General features: G+C 38.6%; 2 protein-coding genes and 1 pseudogene across 2 annotated transcripts in view; 2 read left to right on the forward strand and 1 right to left on the reverse strand.

Moving 5' to 3' along the window:
• LOC122648899 overlaps window positions 1-626 on the forward strand; it is a 13,148-nt gene extending 12,522 nt beyond the window's left edge. The window contains exon 6 of the mRNA XM_043842203.1: window positions 557-626. Within this exon, the coding sequence (XP_043698138.1) occupies window positions 557-626 (70 nt within the window). The remainder of the gene's footprint in view (window positions 1-556) is intronic.
• A 5,622-nt stretch (window positions 627-6,248) lies between these two features.
• Window positions 6,249-7,778, reverse strand: LOC122648906 (annotated as a pseudogene).
• A 3,220-nt stretch (window positions 7,779-10,998) lies between these two features.
• LOC122648911 lies at window positions 10,999-11,876 on the forward strand. Its single transcript, XM_043842227.1, has 2 exons — window positions 10,999-11,037; window positions 11,137-11,876. Exons 1-2 carry the CDS (start codon window positions 10,999-11,001, stop codon window positions 11,755-11,757), a joined length of 660 nt encoding a protein of 219 aa, XP_043698162.1. The 3' UTR covers window positions 11,758-11,876.
• Window positions 11,877-20,406: the final 8,530 nt, after the last annotated feature.

Raw genomic sequence — 20,406 nt, forward strand, 5'->3', positions numbered from 1 at the left:
AAACAATAGAGAAAAAATAAAACATGGTTTGAGTATACATCTATTACACCATTAAAAATAGAGAAAATAAAAAATAAAACATGGTCGACATGCTCGCCATGGCGGGCGACATGTCGATATATCGACGTGACACCCCCACCGACTTGGATCGTCCGTGGACGCCGTGACAACTATGATCAAAATAACACTAGCCAATGAGTACATAAGTACCAAAAGATTCAACCTAAGGAAGATTCTTAAAAGAGCAAAATACAAATACTAGCAATGGTTGGTTCACCAATTCATGCTTCACACACAAATAAGCTCAGGCCTTCAGGATGGATTAGTGAATCCTTCAAGTCCTTCAAGGGTCGAAAAGGAATTAGGGATCAAATGATTTCCTTGTATGAACAAGACAAGCTACCTCCCCTTCAAACCAAATGCTTGTTTCTTTTTACCCCCTTTTTTTTAAAGAAAAGCTTTCTAGACATTTTAGGAGGGAGGGTAAATTTATAAATGGACACTAAATTAGGCGCCAAAAGTGCAAATGTAAGTGTTACCACGGAGAATAAAAAAGAACCTATCCAAATGCCAGAACATTGAAACTTGAGTTATTAAAGCGAAAACAATGGAGAACATTGATTTAATCGTGGTGGAAACACACTACGAGGACCAACCCTTACCTGTGAGATAAAAAAGAAAGGGATGGGAACAAGCATTAATACTGAGGATTGGGCTAAAATATTATCAAATATCTCTATCGTTGTATTCTTTTGGTATCGATGAAACCAAGCGGATGGTTAAATAAAAATCGGAGTTTGTGATTGTAAGCACAAGCATATCAAGTGGAACTTGTGGCCCAAAATATTAAACGTGATAAGGATATTTTAGTATTGGGCCATATCCTTACTGCGCATGCCTCTGATCTATACTTCAAACACAACATTCACAAATGAGGATAATTCACTATAACTAAAAATCAAGGTCAAATTTGTACTATTAGGACATGGGGCCATAAATAATTATCGATATATATTTGATCTTTATGACTATATTTTCATCAAGGTCACTTTTGACCCTAAGAATACGTAATAACAAATAAGACCAAATTTCTATATAGAAGTGTATCGGGAGCACATTTCACCTGGTTTGTTTGGGAGAATAGTAAATGGCCTGGAGAATAAATAAGAAAAGTCTCGACACATCTTTCCCGCTTAGGGAAGGTTATTAAAGATCATTCAACTGTATTCTTTTACTAGGTAATATACTAGGAAAGCGAGAAGAAACACAAGCCCATAAAAGAAGACTATAAGGAGCAGGAGATATATTACTTTGTTGGCAATCAATGTCTCGAAAACAAAAACACCAAAGTGGATGTGTCTAGTTGAGATTCAATCTTTGCCAATAATCAAAGAGTAAATAGATGTAAAGAGTGACAAGCAATCGTATAAACTATGCTAGAAAGAAGGAATGATAGATGAAAGCAAAACCATTATGGTGCCAAGCTCACAGTAATCAATTGTGGTTACCAAGCAAATCCTTCTTTTTAAGAGATAATTGTGCATAGGACAAGTCGCCATTAGCATATGTTGGGAATAATCACTCACTTCGTACATGAAGAGAATGCGGATTCAATCAATGCTCCACCCCAAAAGAGGGGGAGTCAAGTACTAGTACTTAATAGGCACACATGTGTCATGCGGCTCATGCCTCATGCCCAAAGGTGAGTCCCTCCATTGATATTTAAAGAGAGAATGGTGCAACAGTAGAATAAACTATGAGGTGCCTAGATCACACTTACGAGGTTTACTATTACCCCAAAATTTTGTTCGAAAAACTTATTTACAAAGACAAACTACCCGACCATCACCTTGTTTAAAATGTTTATGGAGTGAGCTTTTGTAAAGCTTATCAATTCAAAGGTCAATAACATGTAGGTTTGGATGTTCTCAAGCTTCTCAATGCATCTTTATTTAGTAAAAAATAGATGATTATATAAGTATTGAGAATTTTAAAAGACAGGGCAAGTGTGGAAACTTATGGCCCTTTATTAGTATTTGTAGTCTAATATGGGCTTATGGCTGCTATTCATTGGTGCACCTGGACAGGGTTTTAAAAAAGGAATTGGTCCAGATGATTCGGATCAGATTATGTTCGGGATCAAGCTGAAATCTGTTGGTAATCAGTAGGAATTGACCATAAACAACATTGCCATGCATCACCAGATCCAATACGATTTCATCACTCAAATCGTCATTACAAGTACGCACAAAACTGCGAGAGATTACAACCTTCGGTTGTAGCGATAAAAGTAATAATAAGCCTCACGGTGGCGTAAAGCTTAATTGTCTTAACCACAAAAGCGAGAGAACATGCAAAACACCTATGAGCCGGCTTGATAACCTTATGAAAGCAGTTTAAATTGTTTTTCCGTTCAGAGAAAGCGGAAAAACACCTAAAATCGCTGATAGCGAAGTGTTTTAAGCGACTGTTTTTGGAAACATAAATCAAAATTTATGCTCCCTGGAAGACTTTTAATGAGAACATGTCCATTGTTGGACATGTTACGTGGACATGTTCTGTCGTTTCTTGGCTGAAAATTGGAAAAGTGTGCTGATAGAAACTCCTATATTCGCGAACAAAGCTCCAACCTCCATCAACTGCTCTCATGAACAAAGCTCCAAGGAACCTCGATGTCCTCCAACCTCCATCACTGTGAAAAAAAGAACAAAGCTTCAATGAACCTGGTGTCCTCAACCTCCATCGCTGCTCTCACGAGCTCTCAAGTGAGAAAAACCAGCAACCTTTACAGGAAAGCGGCATGCTCGATCTGCGAAGAGAGGCGAGTCGGTTAAGAGTCAAGAATGTGAAGGAGCTTCCGGGATGACAAAGGGAGATTCTTTGCGAGGAGGTTGAACAATCGAAGGAGAATAAGTATCATTGATGCAGTGCTGAGCTCTTGGATTGCTGAAAATTGCCTTCACCTCTAGGGTAAGAGTTTGGTTCGATTCACTTGTTTTTTTTTTCTCATGTTTGTCTCTAGTCTATCCTTGGTTTGATTTCCGATCGAAGCTGATGAGCATGATCGTCTCGACCTAGTCGATTCTTTTGATCTCATCTTTAATGCCTCTGTTCTCGACCGGAGGAAACGATTGTCGAGGCAAGCCTCGAAACATGGAAATCTCATCTCTTCTTGTTATTTTTAGAGGGCGACGGAACAAACCCCTCCCGTGCCATAAAGCTGTCGAAACCTGAAACCGAGTTGGAGGTGGGTTTTTTTGTTTTGAAACCCTAACTTGTTTCCCTTGTTTTGCGATTTGGGGAAAAAGCACTCCAATTCCTTTTGTTAATTTTTTTAAAAAAAAAGGGTTTTTCTTGTTTCCAAGAGCAGGTTTATCAAGTGGGTAAAAAGCGGTTTCTCAAACAAAAAAATGAAAAAACTGTTTTGTTGTTTCTCAACACATAACGAGCAGAAACACCCATAAGGTTATCAAGCGGGCACTATATTATACGGAACTTGTCCCAAATAGCTTCAAATACTTGGAGGATGTGGGCAAGAACCCACAAAAAACCAGGACAAACACCTATATTATGCAGAACTTGTCCCAACTCCCAACTACAAAAACAACCATCAAGCAAGACCACCACATGTGAAATGCCAAATGTAAACCGTTATTGAGAGCTAAGGGAATTAGTAACAAACTTGGAGAGAAAAATGAAGGATTCGAGAAATAACACTAACAACTAAGAAAATGGAACTAACATGGATTGAAACCAGGAAAAGTAGGCAACACAAACCCTAAAATCACACAAGCGTTGCTTCCCATCATGATAGGAAATCTGCAAAATTAGGCACACGGAGCAAGCAAGCTCACCCATCAACATCACCGCTTTGGTATGTCTGGCTTGGAAGATGCGAGGGGATGTGCTTGGAGTGAGTTATTTATGTGAAATTAAGGGTCTAAGTAGTTATGTGGTTTTAGGAGTTAAATTGCATGTACATGAGAATAATTATAGTCGTGGGAATTGTGGTTGTCGTGTAGTTATCTAAGCATTATACTCTTATAAATAGCATTAAACATAATAGAGTGATAAGAATGAAAATCCCTAAATTGTCGCTTGATTTATCTTGAGAAGAGGGTCGACGACCTCCCGATTGTGCGGGGCGTCCGGTGGCTTCGCCCGTAGTAAAGCCCCAAATTTATCTCTCTTACTCTCTCTATTATTTTTATTTTATTTTCAGATTATCTTGCACGTATCAAATGGCATCGAGTCGAGGCACGGCGGAGAAATCGACCTTGAGTCCGGGTCTATACGAGAATATCCCCCTACGTTTAATGGCAAAAACAAGGTGATCTTCCAATCGTGCAAGATGAAGAGGAAGTTTGCATCCAAAATTGTAAGTTGTGTTGGATCGTTTTTGGAAATTACTCTACCACGATTTGGGATCTGGTGGAGATTATTTAATTTTTATTGGTCCACACTTTCGTTTCCTACCATTGATCTTGAGGACAAGATCTTTTTTTAAGGAGGGTGGAATGTTATGTCCGCTTGGAGCGTCTTGGATGTGCTTTGGAGTGTGAGTTAGTTATGTGAAATTAGGGGTCTAAGTAGTTATGTGGTTTTAGGAGTCTAAATGTCCGTAGTAGTTATAATTACATGTACGTGAGAATAGTTATAGTCATCGAGAATTGTGATTGTTGTGTAGTTATCTAAGCGTAATACTCCTTATAAATAGCATTAAACATAAGAGATTGAGAAGAATGAAAATCCCTAAATTGTCTCTTAATTTATCTTGAGAAGAGGATCGGCAACCTCCCAATTGTGCGAGAAAGTCCGGTGGCTTCGTCAGTAAAGCCCCAAATTTATCTCTCTTCCTCTCTTTCTCTCTCTATTATTTTTTTCTTTTATTTTATTTTCAGATTATCTTGCACGTATCAAACCATCTCTGCCACACACAATACCGACCTCTAAAGAACCTTCTCTTGAACACTTAGTAGACAGGATTCATCATCATCAATGGAAAGGTAAAGAATAAATTCACACACACAGAAGAATACGAAGAATATAATGGGTTAACCAACCTTCATATTCTACATCTTCAACTGCTTCTCTAAAAGTGAAAGAAAGAATGGAAGCAATTGTCAGTGTCTCTTGAATAATTCTTGAAGTTATTGGCAGGTTCCTGGCATCTACCCAATTAAGGATCTGCTCTTGACAACTTTCGTCGTTCGACTTAATTATCGACTCTTGCTCCTCCTGTAAAGTCAACACACACCCATTAGCTATTTATCCGAGGAACTAACCAAGGTTTTGAAAAGGACTTGATGAAATTGGTGATGGGGTTGGGACTAAATTAAAATCCTTACGAGTGTGACTTGTAGAACGCTTGGGTTCTCTCCGGGGTGTAACGATCCACGTCGATTATGCTGGTTGTGGTGTCTCGGCCGGCCAAGATAACACCGGTGACATTGACAAGAATCGCTCGTTCGTGTGAGACTGCTTTCTCACCCATGAAGGAACCCAACAAGTCATTGCTATCTTCCTTCCTCTATCTTCGGAGAAGAGGATACGAGCAAGCTCTTTCCTTGGCTTTATTGATTTGTGGAAGAGAATCACGGGAGGTTTATGGGCATTGAATTATATCCTTTTTCACCAATCGGAGTTCAAGAGCAAGCGAAAAGCGAGATCGAGAAGGCTTTCACCTTCGATCAAGTTCGCGAGCAAGCGAGGAGGGAGACACCTTCAGGTTCGCGGCGAGCAAGTGAGAGGAGAACGCCTGAGAGAGAGAGAGAGAGACTAGGGTTTGACAGTTGAAATATCAAAAAAGTATAAAAAGAGTGAAGGTACCTAATTTTCCCTTGATTTGGAAGCGATTCAAAGACGTGCTGAGTTAAAACTTTCAAAAATTGCGAATAAATACTTGATGCAAATGATCTGTGGCCACAAATCACAAATAGCTTTTGAGCTATTTGTGATTTTTAATTTATTCTAATTTGTAATAAATAGAAATAAACATTACAAATCATACCAAACACCTGCATAAATAGAAATTAGGTAGATAAATACAAATACAAATCATATCAAAGAAACCCTAAACTAAAAAAGCTAAACCCCCCACCTCAATAAAAAGAAGAAGAGACCAATGAAGAAAATTAAACAAGTGACAAACTATTCATTTGTTGCTTAGTTACACGAGAGGAAACATGAAATATGATAGCAAGTTGCCTGTGGCAAATCAAAATGTGGACTATTAGATGACTCGGCTCTTAAACAACTACCACCGCCATTTGGTTCCCAACTTTCTTTGCTCCTTTTTGCTTAATCTTCACCTTGACATTGATTCCATTATCAATAATGATCAAGCACTAAATGAAGCTTCCTTCTAATTTCTCCCCTTTCCTTGGTGTGTAAATCACATCATGGATGTCATCAGCTAATGCCCTTTGAGCCAGAATTTGACCCACAGAAGCACATGCAGTAGCATTCTTCGTCGAGGTCAAGTCAAATTTCATGTCCTTAGAAATCGAATGAGCCACAGCAACAACCTTACTAGTTGCCCGATGAACAATGCAAGCATGGATAGAACCTTTCGATATGTAAATGTCTAAGCAAAATGGCTCATGATAAGGTCCCGTTAGTTGATTAAAGGTCGGGGTCCTCAGCTTCTTACTTGCTAAAGAGGTAGAAAAGCCATCCTTTTCCACAAAAGGAAATGTATTCGGTTTGTTCTTCAAAAGCTTTGGAAGTTTTCCATTTCCAGAGGCTGATTTACTGTTTGATTTCTCTTTGTTTCGACTGTCTTTCTTCCTCTCCCTGGTGGTGTCCCTAGAAGTCTTCTTCCGGCGGAAGCTTAAATTGTACTCTTCAAACTCTCGGGAATCCCTATCAAGTTTATAAAAGAGAATGCCGCGAATTCTCATGTCCTCAATCTCATCAAAGTCAACTTCATCAGCAAGTGAGGAGTAACTAAGAAGGGTTTGTGGGTGTTTTAATTGAAAGGGTGGATTAGGTACTTCGTCCGCTAAGAAGGGTAGAATTGTCTTTTAAAAAATATTAAGCTGCTGACATCACCGCTTAACAGCTCTTAACTAGTGGTCTGTGTGTAACTAGTTTGATAGAGTAGAGGAGGCAGTTGATAACTTGATATTATGGTAATTAGTGGGCGTGGTTTAAAATATAGGCAAACAACAAGGGGGTGCGCTGATAATTTCCTAAGATGGGGTTTGTTTTGCTATCAGAGGCGTCTCGAGTGTTTGCTTCTGAATCTGCTCTAAGTAGTCTACAATGGCGTTCGGCACGTCAATTTCGATCTGCTACTCTCTTATTTGCAATCTTTCTTCAAAGCCACTGATTGTTCGTATTTGAGTTTTACTGGAAGAACAAGAGGATTTCAAAGGCCAAGAAGGGAGGAAAGAAGAAAGCGTAAGTTGAAACGAGACATCAGCGATGGTAACTGGTTTCGTATGTTAATTTTATATGCTGATCTGTTATGGTACTGATTTTCACCTCACAGGGTTGATACTTTTTCCAAGAACTGGTATGATATCAAGGCTCCTTCGATCCTCAGCACTTGAAATGTCGGGAAGACCCTAGTTTCAAGAACTCAGAGAACTAAGGTCATGACTTTCTCCTTTGCTTCGACCTTTTCGTTAATTGTCGATTTATTCACCAGTCCGTAAGATTTGTATTAATGGCGTTACAAAACCAGAACGTAGGGTTCCATTAGCAATGAACTGATGTTAGAACGTATTTATTCTGGTAGTGGAACCTTCAAATCTATTAGAAATCTTTGTCATTACTAGCGCCATGAGCTTGCGATAATCGATATCGATGGAATCGTTTTCATTCAAGTTTGCTAGAGGCTTTTATTGAGAGTGGCCGTGTTTGTTCCTCCCCCTTCCTGTTACACGGTTTCAGCTTCCTTAAGAAAAGGAAAGAAATAAAATAAAATCAAAACAAAAGAGAAAAACAACCAAAATGTGGCTGTATCCCCAACCCAATCTTTTCCCTTGGTTCCAAAATAGAAAATTAGATCTCCTAGAAATTAGAATCCTATCCAATTTAGACGACTAAAGGTAGGAAAGAACTAAATAAGTATTTCATTCTTCATAATTTCTCAAAATATCACAAATTTGAAGTTGGCTTCTACATGAAAGTTACAAATCGTTGTGATTTACACAATATATTAAATTCTCACAGTCAAAATCAGAATATAAGTGGCTAAAATCGAAAAATCAACTTCCGATTACATATAGGGGTGAAAAGTATTGAATTTGGGTGAGCTTGACCTCCCTAGTGTTGATCCGAAACAAAACTCAACACCGTTATATTTAATCCACATTCAAAAATGGTAAGGGACATCAGGTTAAGTTTCTTGTTGGGGACAAATGCACAACCACAAGGAAGAAAAGTTTGTGGGTGTTTTAATTGAAAGGGTGGATTAGGTACTTCGTCCGCTAAGAAGGGTAGAATTGTCTTTTAAAAATATTAAGCTGCTGACATCACCGCTTAACAGCTCTTAACTAACGGTGGTCTGTGTGTAACTAGTTTGGTAGAGTAGAGGAGGCAGTTGATATTATGGTAATTAGTGGGCGTGGTTTAAAATATAGGCAAACAACAAGGGGGTGCCGCTGATAATTTCCCTAAAATAGGGTTTGTTTTGCTATCAGAGGCGTCTCGAGTGTTTGCTTCTGAATCTGCTCTAAGTAGTCTCCAATGGCGTTCGGGTACGTCAATTTCGATCTGCTACTCTCTTATTTGCAGTCTTTCTTCAAAGCCACTGATTGTTCGTATTTGAGTTTTACTGGAAGAACAAGAGGATTTCAAAGGCCAAGAAGGGAGGAAAGAAGAAAGCGTAAGTTGAAATGAGATATCAGCGACGGTAACTGGTTTCGTATGTTAATTTTATATGCTGATCTGTTATGGTCCTGATTTTCACCTCACAGGGTTGATACTTTTTCCAAGAACTGGTATGATATCAAGGCTCCTTCGATCCTCAGCAGTTGAAATGTCAGGAAGACCCTAGTTTCAAGAACTCAGAGAACTAAGGTCATGACTTTCTCCTTTGCTTCGACCTTTTCGTTAATTGTCGATTTATTCACCAGTCCGTAAGATTTGTATTAATGGCGTACCAAAACCAGAACGTAGGGATCCATTAACAATGAACTGATGTTAGAACGTATTTATTCTGGTAGTGGAACCTTCATCTATTAGAAATCTTTGTCATTACTAGCGCCATGAGCTTGCGATAATCGATACCGATGGAATCGTTTTCATTCAAGTTTGCTAGAGGCTTTTATTGAGAGTGGCTTTATTTGGAAAATGATATTTGTGTAAATGGGAAATATGTGGCAATTGCTTTATTTACTCCTGCTACTTGATGCAGATTACGTTCTATTAACATCTTCTGAACGTATAATTAATGACTTGACTACTAATAGTTTTTTAGTCACTATGGCTTTATATCTCAGAAATAAATGGTACAATGGTGGATCAAACACAATTGCTATTTTTATATCAATTACTTCTGATGGGAATGTTATTTACCCTGTATTATTTGTTGATTACTGCTGAAATATAGGATCTGCAAATTTCTTGTAGTTCTTGTTTAGTACTCAGGTACATCTGCTGTTGGGCTATTGATTCTAGCCAACATTAGTATTTGTTTCAACAAAGTGAAGTAGGAGTTTGGTAAGCCCTGACTTAGATCTGAAATACAAAGGGGGAGTTCAGTAATTTAGATCAACTTCCTGATTATGTTTGGGGTTGAATTTAAGTTGTAACAGTTTCATCATTTTGTCCAGTGCTTTATTGTTATTCCACATTTATCTCCCCTGCTCCCTGTAGTATGTTCTAGTTGTCAGTGTTGGTGCTTCCTGAGAGAGGGGGGTGGCAATATCTTTATTTTGAAGTAACGTTTTTGTAATCTGCTTATTAAAGGTCCTACTCTTTGGCATGAAATGGAAAAACCATGAACTTTTGAAATAATGAGGATTTTTTAACCAAGTGATTTGTCTTGCCTTCAATTTATTCCTTGTAATGGTCTTTGTTTTGTGTATGTTTTCTTCGGTTTTAATTTTAAAAACATGTTTACCCAATCCTCCATCCTTCCCCATGATTGAGGTTATCTGTTTTGTGCTTTAGCATGCATTTCAAGTATAGAATGGCATATAATTTTTGTTTATTTTGGTGTAATAAAATGTTTGATATACATGCTCTTAGAATTACGTAAGTCTTAAAGTTTTTTATTTCTCTCCCAGATTGCTACCAAAACAACTTAAGCACCAAGTGTTTGAGATTTCCCTTGCTGACCTTCAGAATGATGAGGATCAGTCCTACAGGAAGATCCGACTCAGAGCTGAGGATGTTCAAGGAAAGAATGTCCTCACTAACTTTTGGGTAAGCATTTTATATTTTGTAATTTTTTTCCTTTTCAACAGCTTCCCACTTATTGTTCAAAAGATCAGAGGAAAAATGCACTGATACAATTAGATTTGTTCAGGGAATGAATTTCCCAACAGACAAGTTGAGGTCTTTGGTGCGTAAGTGGCAGACCTTGATTGAGGCACATGTTGATGTGAAGACTGAAGACAACTACACTTTGAGGATGGTAATATAAGGAAAGGGAAGAATTGCAGTCACACCACATAGACGGTGCAATCTTAAGCTCTTCCATGTTCTATTTGGAATCTTTCAAGTGTAATGGCACGGGCATTGTTGGGAAGAAGCATCACGTTCACCTCAATGGTGAACTCTCCATTCGCTCCATCCTGTATAATTTCTATTATCGGAAGCTTCGTCAACAATTATCGGTAAAGGAGAATGGGGTGAAGAATCAAGACGGATTATGACAGGGGAGCTAACTCGATGCCCCCGCAAATCATTTCAGCCGAGTTAATCTTTCTCCGTTGCTTTCCCCTGGTATAACTCATCGGAAGATCTTGAAATTGAGCTCGTAGATCTTGATACTTGGCGGGTTTCATCAAAGTTTAAGCTCCGGGCATGGAATGAAGCGAGATGGAGCAAAAGAAAAATTTCTTCTTTAACAGCTTGATTGTGAGCCGGTGAGTTACTCTCGCTTCTTGATGAAGCTGACTTTGATGAGATTGAGGACACTTGAGAATTCGCAGGCAATCTCTTTTATAAACTTGATAGGGATTCCTAGAGTTTGAAGAGTACAATTTAAGCTTCCGCCGGAAGAAGACTTCTAGGGACACCACCAGGGAGAGGAAGAAAGGCAGTCGAAACAAAGAGAAATCAAACAAAGAAATCAGCCTCGGAAATGGAAAACTTCCAAAGCTTTTGAAGAACAAACCGAATACATTTCCTTTTGTGGAAAAGGATGGCTTTTCTGCCTCTTCAGCAGGTAAGAAGCTGAGAACCCCGACCTTTAATCAACTAACGGGACCTTATCATGAGCCATTTTGCTTGGACATTTACATATCGAAAGGTTCTATTCGTGCTTGCATTGTTCATCGGGCAACTAGTAAGGTTGTTGTTGTGGCTCATTCGATTTCTAAGGACATGAAATTTGACTTGACCTCGACGAAGAATGCTACTGCTTGTGCTGCTGTGGGTCAAATTCTGGTTCAAAGGGCATTAGCTGATGACATCCATGATGTGATTTACACACCAAGGAAAGGGGAGAAATTAGAAGGGAAGCTTCATTTAGTGCTTCAGTCTGTTATTGATAATGGAATCAATGTCAAGGTGAAGATTAAGCAAAAAGGAGCGCCCTTTGCTTTAAAGAAAGTTGGGAACCAAATGGCAGGGTAGTTGTTTAAGAGCGAGTCATCTAATAGTCCACATTTTGATTTGCCACAAGCAACTTGCTATCACATTTCATGTTTCCCTCGTGTAACTAAGCAACAAAGAATAGTTCGTCACTTGTTTAATTTTCTTCATTGGTCTCTTCTTCTTTTATTGAGGTGGGGGGTTTAGCTTTTTTAGTTTAGGGTCTCTTTGATATGATTTGTATTTGTATTTATCTTTCTAATTTCTATTTATGCGGAGTGGTGTTTGGTATGATTTATAATGTTTATTTCTATTTATTACAAATTAGAATAAATTAAAAATCGCAAATACTCAAAAGCTATTGTGATTTGTGGCCATAGATCATTTTGTTAGTTATTCGTAATTTTTGAAAGTTTTAAGCTGGCACGTCTTTATGTTGCTCCAAATCAAGGGAAAATTAGGTAACTTCACTCTTTTTATACTTTTTGATATTTCTTGTCAAACCCTAGTCTCTCTCTCTCTCTCGTGGCATTCTCCCTCTCACTAGCTCGCGAACTTTGAAGGTGTCTCCCTCTCGCTTGCTTGTGAACTTGACTAAAGGTGAAAGCCTTCTCGATCTCGCTTTCGCTTGCTCTTGAACCTGGCTGAAAAAGGATATAATTCAATGCCCATAAACCTCCCAGGGATTCTCTTCCACAAATCAATAAAGCCAAGGAAAGAGCTTGCTCGAGATCCTCTTCTCCAGAGGAAGATAGAGGAAGGAAGATAGCAATGACTTGTTGGGTTCCTTCATGGGTGAGAACGGGTCTCACCGAAGCGAGGGCAGTTCTTGTCGCGCATGTCATCGGTGTTATCTTGGCCGCTCGAGACACCACAACCTGACATCTTGAGCGTGGATCGTTAAGCACCTCGGAGAGAACCCAAGAAGCGTTCTACCTAAATTTGTCACTATAAGGATTTTAATTTAGTCCCAACCCCATCACCAATTTCATCAAGTCCTTTTCAAAACCTTGGTTAGTTCCTCGGATAAATAGCTAATGGGTGTGTGTTGACTTTACTGGGAGGAGCAAGAGTCGATAATTAAGTCGAACGAGCGAAAGTTGTCAAGAGCAGATCCTTGGTGGGTAGATGCCAGGAACACTGCTAATAACTTCCAAGAATTATTCAAGAGACAACGACAATTGCTTCCATTCTTTCTTTCACTTTTAGAGAAGCGAGTTGAAGATGTAGAATATGAAGGTTGGTTAACCCATTATATTCTTCGTATTCTTCGTGTGTGTGAATTTATTCTTTACCTTTCCATTGATGATGAATCCACTGTCTACTAAGTGTTCAAGAGAAGGTTCTTTAGAGGTCGGTATTGTGTGTGAGAGATGGAGATGGTTTGATACGTGCAAGATAATCTGAAAATAAAATAAAAAAGAAAAAAATAATAGAGAGAGAGAAAGAGAGGAAGAGAGATAAATTTGGGGCTTTACGGACGAAGCCACCGGACTTTTCGTACGGCACAATTGGGAGGTTGCCGATCCTCTTCTCAAGATAAATTAAGAGACAATTTAGGGATTTTCATTCTTCTCAATCTATTATATTTAGTGCTATTTATAAGGAGTATTACAGTTAGATAACTACTGAGAACAATCACAATTCACGATGACTATAACTATTCTCACGTACATGTAATTATAACTACTACGAGAAATTTAGATTCCTAAAACCACATAACTACTTAGACCCCTAATTTCACATAACTAACTCACACTCCAAAGCACATACGCATGTTCCAAGCGCGGACATAACATTCCACCCTCCTTAAAAAAAAAGATCTTGTCCTCAAGATCAATGGTAGGAAAGCAAAGTATGGACCAATAAAATTAAATAATCTCCACCCCGGATCCCAAATCTTGGTAGAGTAATTTCCAAAACGATCCAACACAACTTGCAATTTTGGATGGAGAACTTCCTCTTCATCTTGCACGATTGGAAAGATCACCTTGTTTTTGCCATTAAACAGAGAAGGGGGATATTCCTGTATAGACCAGGACGGTCGATTTCCTCCTCCATGCTCCGACTCTGATGCCATTTGATACGTGCAAGATAATCTGAAAATAAAATAAAATAAAATAAAAATAATAGAGAGTAAAAGAGATAAATTTGGGGCTTTACGGACGAAGCCACCGGATGTCCTGGCACAAGTAGGAGGTTATCGATCCTCTTCTCAAGATAAATCAAGCGACAATTTAGGGATATTCATTCTTATCACTCTATTATGTTTAATGCTATTTATAAGGAGTATAACAGGAGTTAGATCACTACACAACAACCACAATTCCCCCACTATAATTATTCTCATGTATACATGCAATTCTAACTACTATAGACTCATAGACTCCTAAAACCACATAACTAGTTAGACCCTTAATTTCACATAACTAACTCACTCCGAAGCACATCTGCATCTTCCAAGCGCAGACATAACAGTTGGTGATGTTGATGGTGAGCCTGCTTGCTCTCCGTGTGCCTAATTTTGCGGATTTCCTGTCATTAATAGGGAAGCAGCGTTGTGTGATTTTAGGGTTTGTGTTGCCTGCTTTTCCTTGGGTTTCGTTGTCCATGTTAGTTCCATTTTCTTAGTTGTTGGTGTTATTTCTTGGAATCCTTCATTTTCTCTCCAAGTTTGTTTACATTCCTGTAGCTCTCAATAACGGTTTACATTTGGCATTTCACATGTGGTGGTCGTGCTCGATGGTTGTTTTTGTAGTTAGGAGTTGGGACAAGTTCTGGTATAATATAGGTGTTTGTTTGGTTTTGTGGGTTCTTGCCCACATCCCCCTCAAGTATTTGAAGCTATTTGGGACAAGTTCTGGTATAATATAGTGCCCGCTTGATAACCTTACGGTGTTTCTATTCCGGTTATGTAGCTGAGAAACAACAAAAAAATTTTTCATTTGTTGTGTTGAGAAACCGTTTTTGACCCGCTTTGTAAACCTGTTCTTGGAAACAAAGAAAAACCCTTTTTTTTTTTTAAAAATTAACAAAAGGAATTTGGAGAGCTTCGCTTCCCAAATCGTAGAAGCAGAAGAAAACTGTTAGGGTTTCAAAACAAAAAAAAAACCCACCCCCAACTCTGGGTTTCGGGTTTAGGCAGTTTTATGGCACCGAGGGGTTTGTTCCCCGATTGGCCCTCTAAAAATAATAAGAGATGAGATTTCAATGCTTGAGGCTTGGCCTTCACAATCCGTCGCTGCGGTCCAGAACAGAATTAAAGATGAGATCAAAAGACTGGACTAGGTCGAGATGATCATGCTCATCGAGGCTTGATCAAATCGAACCAAGGATAGAATAGAGACAAAACATGAGAAAAAAAAAAAACAAGTGAATCGAACCAAACTCTTACCTAGAGTGGGGAAAGGCAATTTTCAGCAATCCAAGCTTAAGACCATCAATGACAACTTGATTCTCCTTCAATTGTTCAACCTCCTAGCGTCCCAATCTCCTTTGTCATCCGAGGAAGCTCCTTCACATTCTTGACTCAACCCATCCTACGCTCTCTTGCGAGGATCGAGGAGCATGCCATTTTCCCCTTGTAAAGCTTACTGGTTTTCTCACTTGAGAGCTCGTGTGAGAGCAGCCGATGGAGGTTGGAGGACACGAGGTTCATTGAAGCTTTGTTTTTTTTCACGATGATGGAGTTGGAGGACACCGAGGTTCCTTGGAGCTTTGTTTGCGAATATAGGAGTTTTTATCGGCACACTTTTCCAATTTTCAGCAAGAAATGACGAACATATCCAACATGTTTCGGCCAAAGTTTTCCAGGGAGCATAAATTTTGATTTATGTTTCCAAAAAACAAATACGAAAAAACACTTCATTATCAAGCAATTTTTAGGTGTTCTTCCGCTTTCACCGCCGAGCGGAAAAACACCGTAAACTTCTTCATAAGGTTATCAAGTGGGCCTTCTAGGTGTTTCGGCATGTTCTCTATTTTTGTGGTTAAGACGACAGAGGGTGTTTTATGCCATCAGCATGAGTTTATTATTACTCTTTGTCGTTCTAAATCGAAGGTTGTAATCTCTGCCGCAGGTTTGTGTTTGCGTAAGTTTGTAATGACGATTTGAATGATTAAATCGTATTGACTGCATGATGCATGGCAATGTTGGTTATGGTCCATTCAATCGACAATAAAGAGATTTCGCTTGATCCTAGAACATAATCGATCTAAATCGCCTAGACCCAATTCCTTTTTTTAAACCCTGTTGTCCGCTAAGCACCAATGAATGCAGCCCATAAGCCCATATTAGACTACAAATACTAATAAAGGGCCATAAGTTTCACACTTGCCTGTCTTTAAAATTTTAATACTTATATAATCATCTATTTTTTTACTAAATAAAGATGCATTGAGAAGGTTGAGAACATCCAAACCTACATGTAAATATGTAATTGACCTTTTGAATTGATAAGCTTTACAAAAAGCTCACTCCATAAACATTTTAAACAAGGTGATGGGCTGGGTAGTTTGCCTTTGTAAATACAAATTTCTCAACAAAATTTTGGGGTAATAGTAAACCCGTAAGTGTGATCTCAGCTTCTCATAGTTTATTATCTTGTTGCACCATTCTCACCTTTAAATATCAATGGAGGGACTACCTTGGGCATGAGGCATGAGCCGCATGACACATGTGTGCCTATTAAGTACTAGTACTTGGTCTCCCCCCCTCCTCTTTGGGGTGGACCATTGATTGAATCCAGATTCCCTTCATGTACGAAGTGAGTGATTATTCTCAACATATGCTAATGGCTACCTGTCCTATGCACAACTATCTCTTAGAAAGAAGGATTTGCTTGGTGTAACCACAATTGATTACTCCGAGCTCGGCACCATAATGGTTTTGCTTTCATCTATCATTCCTTCTTTTCTAGCATAGTTTATACGATTGCTTGTGTACTCTTCACATCTATTTACTCTTTGATTATTATTGAAGCATTGAATCTCAACAAGACACATCCACTTTGGTGTTTTTGCTTTCGAGACATTGATTGCCAACAAAGTAATATATCTCTCCCGCTTCCTTGTACAGCCTCTTTTATGGGCTTGTGTTTCTTATTCGCTTTCCTAGTGTATTACCTAGTAAAAGACAAGTTGAATGATCTTTTTTTGATAACCTTCCCTAAGCGGGAAAGATGTGTCGAGACTTTTTTCTATTTATTCCTCGCCGTTTCATTTACTATTTCTCCCAAACAAACCAGTGAAATGTGCTCCTGATACACTTCTATATAGAAATTTGGTCTTATTTGTTATTACAGAATTTTGAGGTCGGGTGATCTTGATGAAAATATAGTCATAAAGATCAAATATATATATCGATAATTATTTATGGCCCCATGTCCTAATAGTACAAATTTGACCTACGATTTTTTAGTTATAGTGAAATTACCCTCATTTGTGAATGTTGTGCTTAGAAGTATAGATTGTATGTATCACTGGGGAAGGATATGGCCCAATACTAAATATCCTTATCACGTTTAATATTTTGGGCCACAAGTTCCAATTGATATGCTTGTGCTGATAATTACACTGCTTTCTATGATTTTTAGTTTAACCATCTCGCGAGTTTCATCGGGCGTAGCTCAAAAGAATACAACGATAAGAGATATTTGGATAATTTTTTTAGCCCAATCCTGTGTTACTTGTTTGTTCCCATCCCTTTACTTTTTCCATCTCACATTAGTAGGTTGGTCCGCGGGTGTTTCAGAGTAAACCGAATGTTCTCCATTGTTTTGCTTAGTAACTTGAAGTTTCAATGTTACGTATTGCGGATAGGTTCCTTTTGATTCCGTTGTAACACTTACATTTACACTTGGTGCCTAATTTAGTGTCCATTGATAAATTTACCTCCTCCTAAAATGTCTAGAAAGTTTTTCTTTAAAAAAGGGGGAATAAGGCTACAAGCATTTGGTTTGAAGGGAGGTAGCTTGTCTTGTTCATAGTTAACGTACAAGGAAATCATTAGATCCCCAATTCCTTTTCCGACCCTAAGAAGGATTTACTAATCCATCCTCATAATGAGCTTGTTGGGGTGTGAAGCATGAATTGGTGAACCAACCATTGCTGGTATTTGCTTATTTTCTCTTTTTTTTCTGAGATCTTCCATTCTTCCTTCTTTTTTTAGGTTTGAATCTTTTGGTCCTTGGCTAGTGCTTGATTGATGCAGATTTACTATTTTATCCCATAGCCTAAGAAGAAAAGCTAGGAGAAAGGAAAAAGAGAGATAAAAATTGATGGTCTCCCTGATGGATTCAGTATTCAACTTGACCATAGCTGAGGATCCCGTTAGCAAGAATCGGAGGCTACACAAACAAGAAGCAAAAGGATATGACCAAGGCCTCTCACCTATGGCCTTACAGTGGGTCAATCACCCAACCAATGGTCTCTCTCACTATGAGTGTTGTCATACGAAAACAAGCTACAAGCTTTGTTTCTTCAACACTCAAATTATGGGGCGATGTAGTATAAGTCCCTATTTCAAGCACTGGGGCTAAATTATCATTGGACACTAAATTCTCCCTTAAAAGAAGGATTTGCATGGTGCAACCACAATTGATTACTTGAGCCTGGCACCATAATGGTTTTGCTTTCATCCATCATTCCTTCTTTTTCTAGGATAGTTTCTATGATTGCGCAATACTCTTTTCAACCATTGTTCCATGTCACTCACTCTAATTCTTGTGTGTTTGAGTTGCCTATATTTTATTGCTTTGAAGTAAACATCTCTTTTTGGGAGGGTACTCCACATGACAATCCGAATATCATGGAAAACCATCAACACTCCTTATTTGAACTGCCCCCCCATCCACCATCGGGTGTTTCATATTCTAATTATTGTAATCGTTATTAAATTGTGACTGAATTTGTTGAAATTTTAATTGTTATTCTTAATGTTGTAGGAGAATACTATCTTATTGATTCTAGATAGACATATGTCCTGGGTATATGGTTCCTTTCAAGAATTTTTGATATCATCAACATGATTTTAAGCATAGAAGACCATAAGGAGCGGAGAGGAGTATTCAGTTTCAGACACTCATCTTTTACGAACCGTAATTGAGCGAAAGCCATTTGGGAGTCTTGAAGAAGCGTTGCACCCTATTTTGAAGATGATGTCTTCGCCTATGGTTGGTTCCAAACACAACTTTTGAGTTAGCTGATTTGCTTGTGTAGTCATACACAACTTTATTAAAAAGTAGAGTGGCATTGGATTAACTTTTGAAAAGCAGAGAGGGGAATGAAGCTTGCGATGATGAATGAGAAGGCAGTGATAGTGACGAAAGAGGGGGATCATTGTAGATTTTGCGAAAGGTATGTTAAGGCAGCTGCAGCACCACTCCAACAATGGGAAGCTTATATCGTAGACAGGTTTAAGATGATCAAATTAGAGAAGCTTATCAAAATTAGTGATAGCAAAATCAACCCCAAGCCCATTTCAAGTTTTGCAAACATGCTGACAAATAAAGTGATGGTTTTTCTAAATCTGTTTTAAGCTCAATGGGACTTATTGGAAATCTCGGGCTCATTTTCCCGAAGTCCATTTCTGGCTCTCTTGATGGAATCAGTGCTTCTTTCTAAGGTCCAGGCCAAGTTACTGAGGGTTTTTTACTAGGGTGCTGGCGTAAAATATGTAGGCCTAAAGGGTGGGCGGAGGACTGGGTATTCGGCTACATCTCAAATCATAGCAAAGCCATCATTTTTAAACTGGCTTGGAGATTGATTACTCAACCGGATGCACCTTGGGCAAGGCTTCGTGGAAGTATTTTCCAAATCAATCACTTTAATCCATCTTTTGTCCTCGTTTTGGGTCTTGATCTAGAACAGTATTGGAACCATCCTCCCTGAGTTCAGGAAAGTTGTTTATTGGCGAGTTGGGACTGGCAGAAATATTAATATCTGGTCTAATCCTTGGGTTCCTAACTTACCAAGTCTCACCATTTCCCAAACTATTCCTCCTAATCCTTTTTTTTCAAATCTGTTGATGAACTCTTATGTGAAAGAACTTGGAATCCTCTTTACAAACACCTTCCCTAGGCTCAGCCCTTACCACTTTGAACAAATTTGGTATCCTTTCAACTAAATGCGTTGTAGCTCACCATCCCCCCTCTCTTCTCAGTCTCAACATTTGGAACAGAATCTGGAAGTTGAAACCTCACCCTAAATTTAAGCCTTCATCTAGAAAGTTTTAACAATGGACTTTCTACAGGTGAAAAATTGCAAAGATTAAACCCTTCTCTCAGTTTTTGTCCTTTTGTAAGGATACTTTTAGAAAACAATTTGGCATCTTTTCTTTTCTCTTGCCCATTCTCTTAAAGGATTTGGGCAGCAGGGTCTCTTGGTCTTGGTCTGCGAACTGAATTCCTTCAAGGGATGATTTGATTGATGCTATAGTCAAACTAATTTCAGATCCTAGTCTTTCTAAATCTGATGGGAATAGAATCCTTTGTTCCATGACTATAACCCTGTACTTCATCTGGTTGAACAGAATAAAGCTGTTTTCCAAAAAAGACAGTTTGAAACCTTTGCAATTCTGCAAATTATCTTTCAATGGAAAAGGATCTTTGAATCCATGATCCGATTTCTCCTGCCATTCACCTCCCTCGCACCTACACACAAATCCAACCCTTACCCTCTTCTTTTCTCTTG

The sequence above is a fragment of the Telopea speciosissima genome, chromosome 1 (genome assembly GCF_018873765.1).
Source record: "Telopea speciosissima isolate NSW1024214 ecotype Mountain lineage chromosome 1, Tspe_v1, whole genome shotgun sequence".
Lineage (NCBI taxonomy): Eukaryota > Viridiplantae > Streptophyta > Magnoliopsida > Proteales > Proteaceae > Telopea > Telopea speciosissima.

Bases quoted from the DNA above. Each gene is read 5' to 3' on its own strand.
- LOC122648911 (XM_043842227.1), top strand. From the start codon at position 10,999: ATGGAGCAAAAGAAAAATTTCTTCTTTAACAGCTTGATT. The intron at 11,038-11,136 runs GTGAGCCGGTGA...TAAACTTGATAG, and splicing joins TCTTCTTTAACAGCTTGATT to GGATTCCTAGAGTTTGAAGA.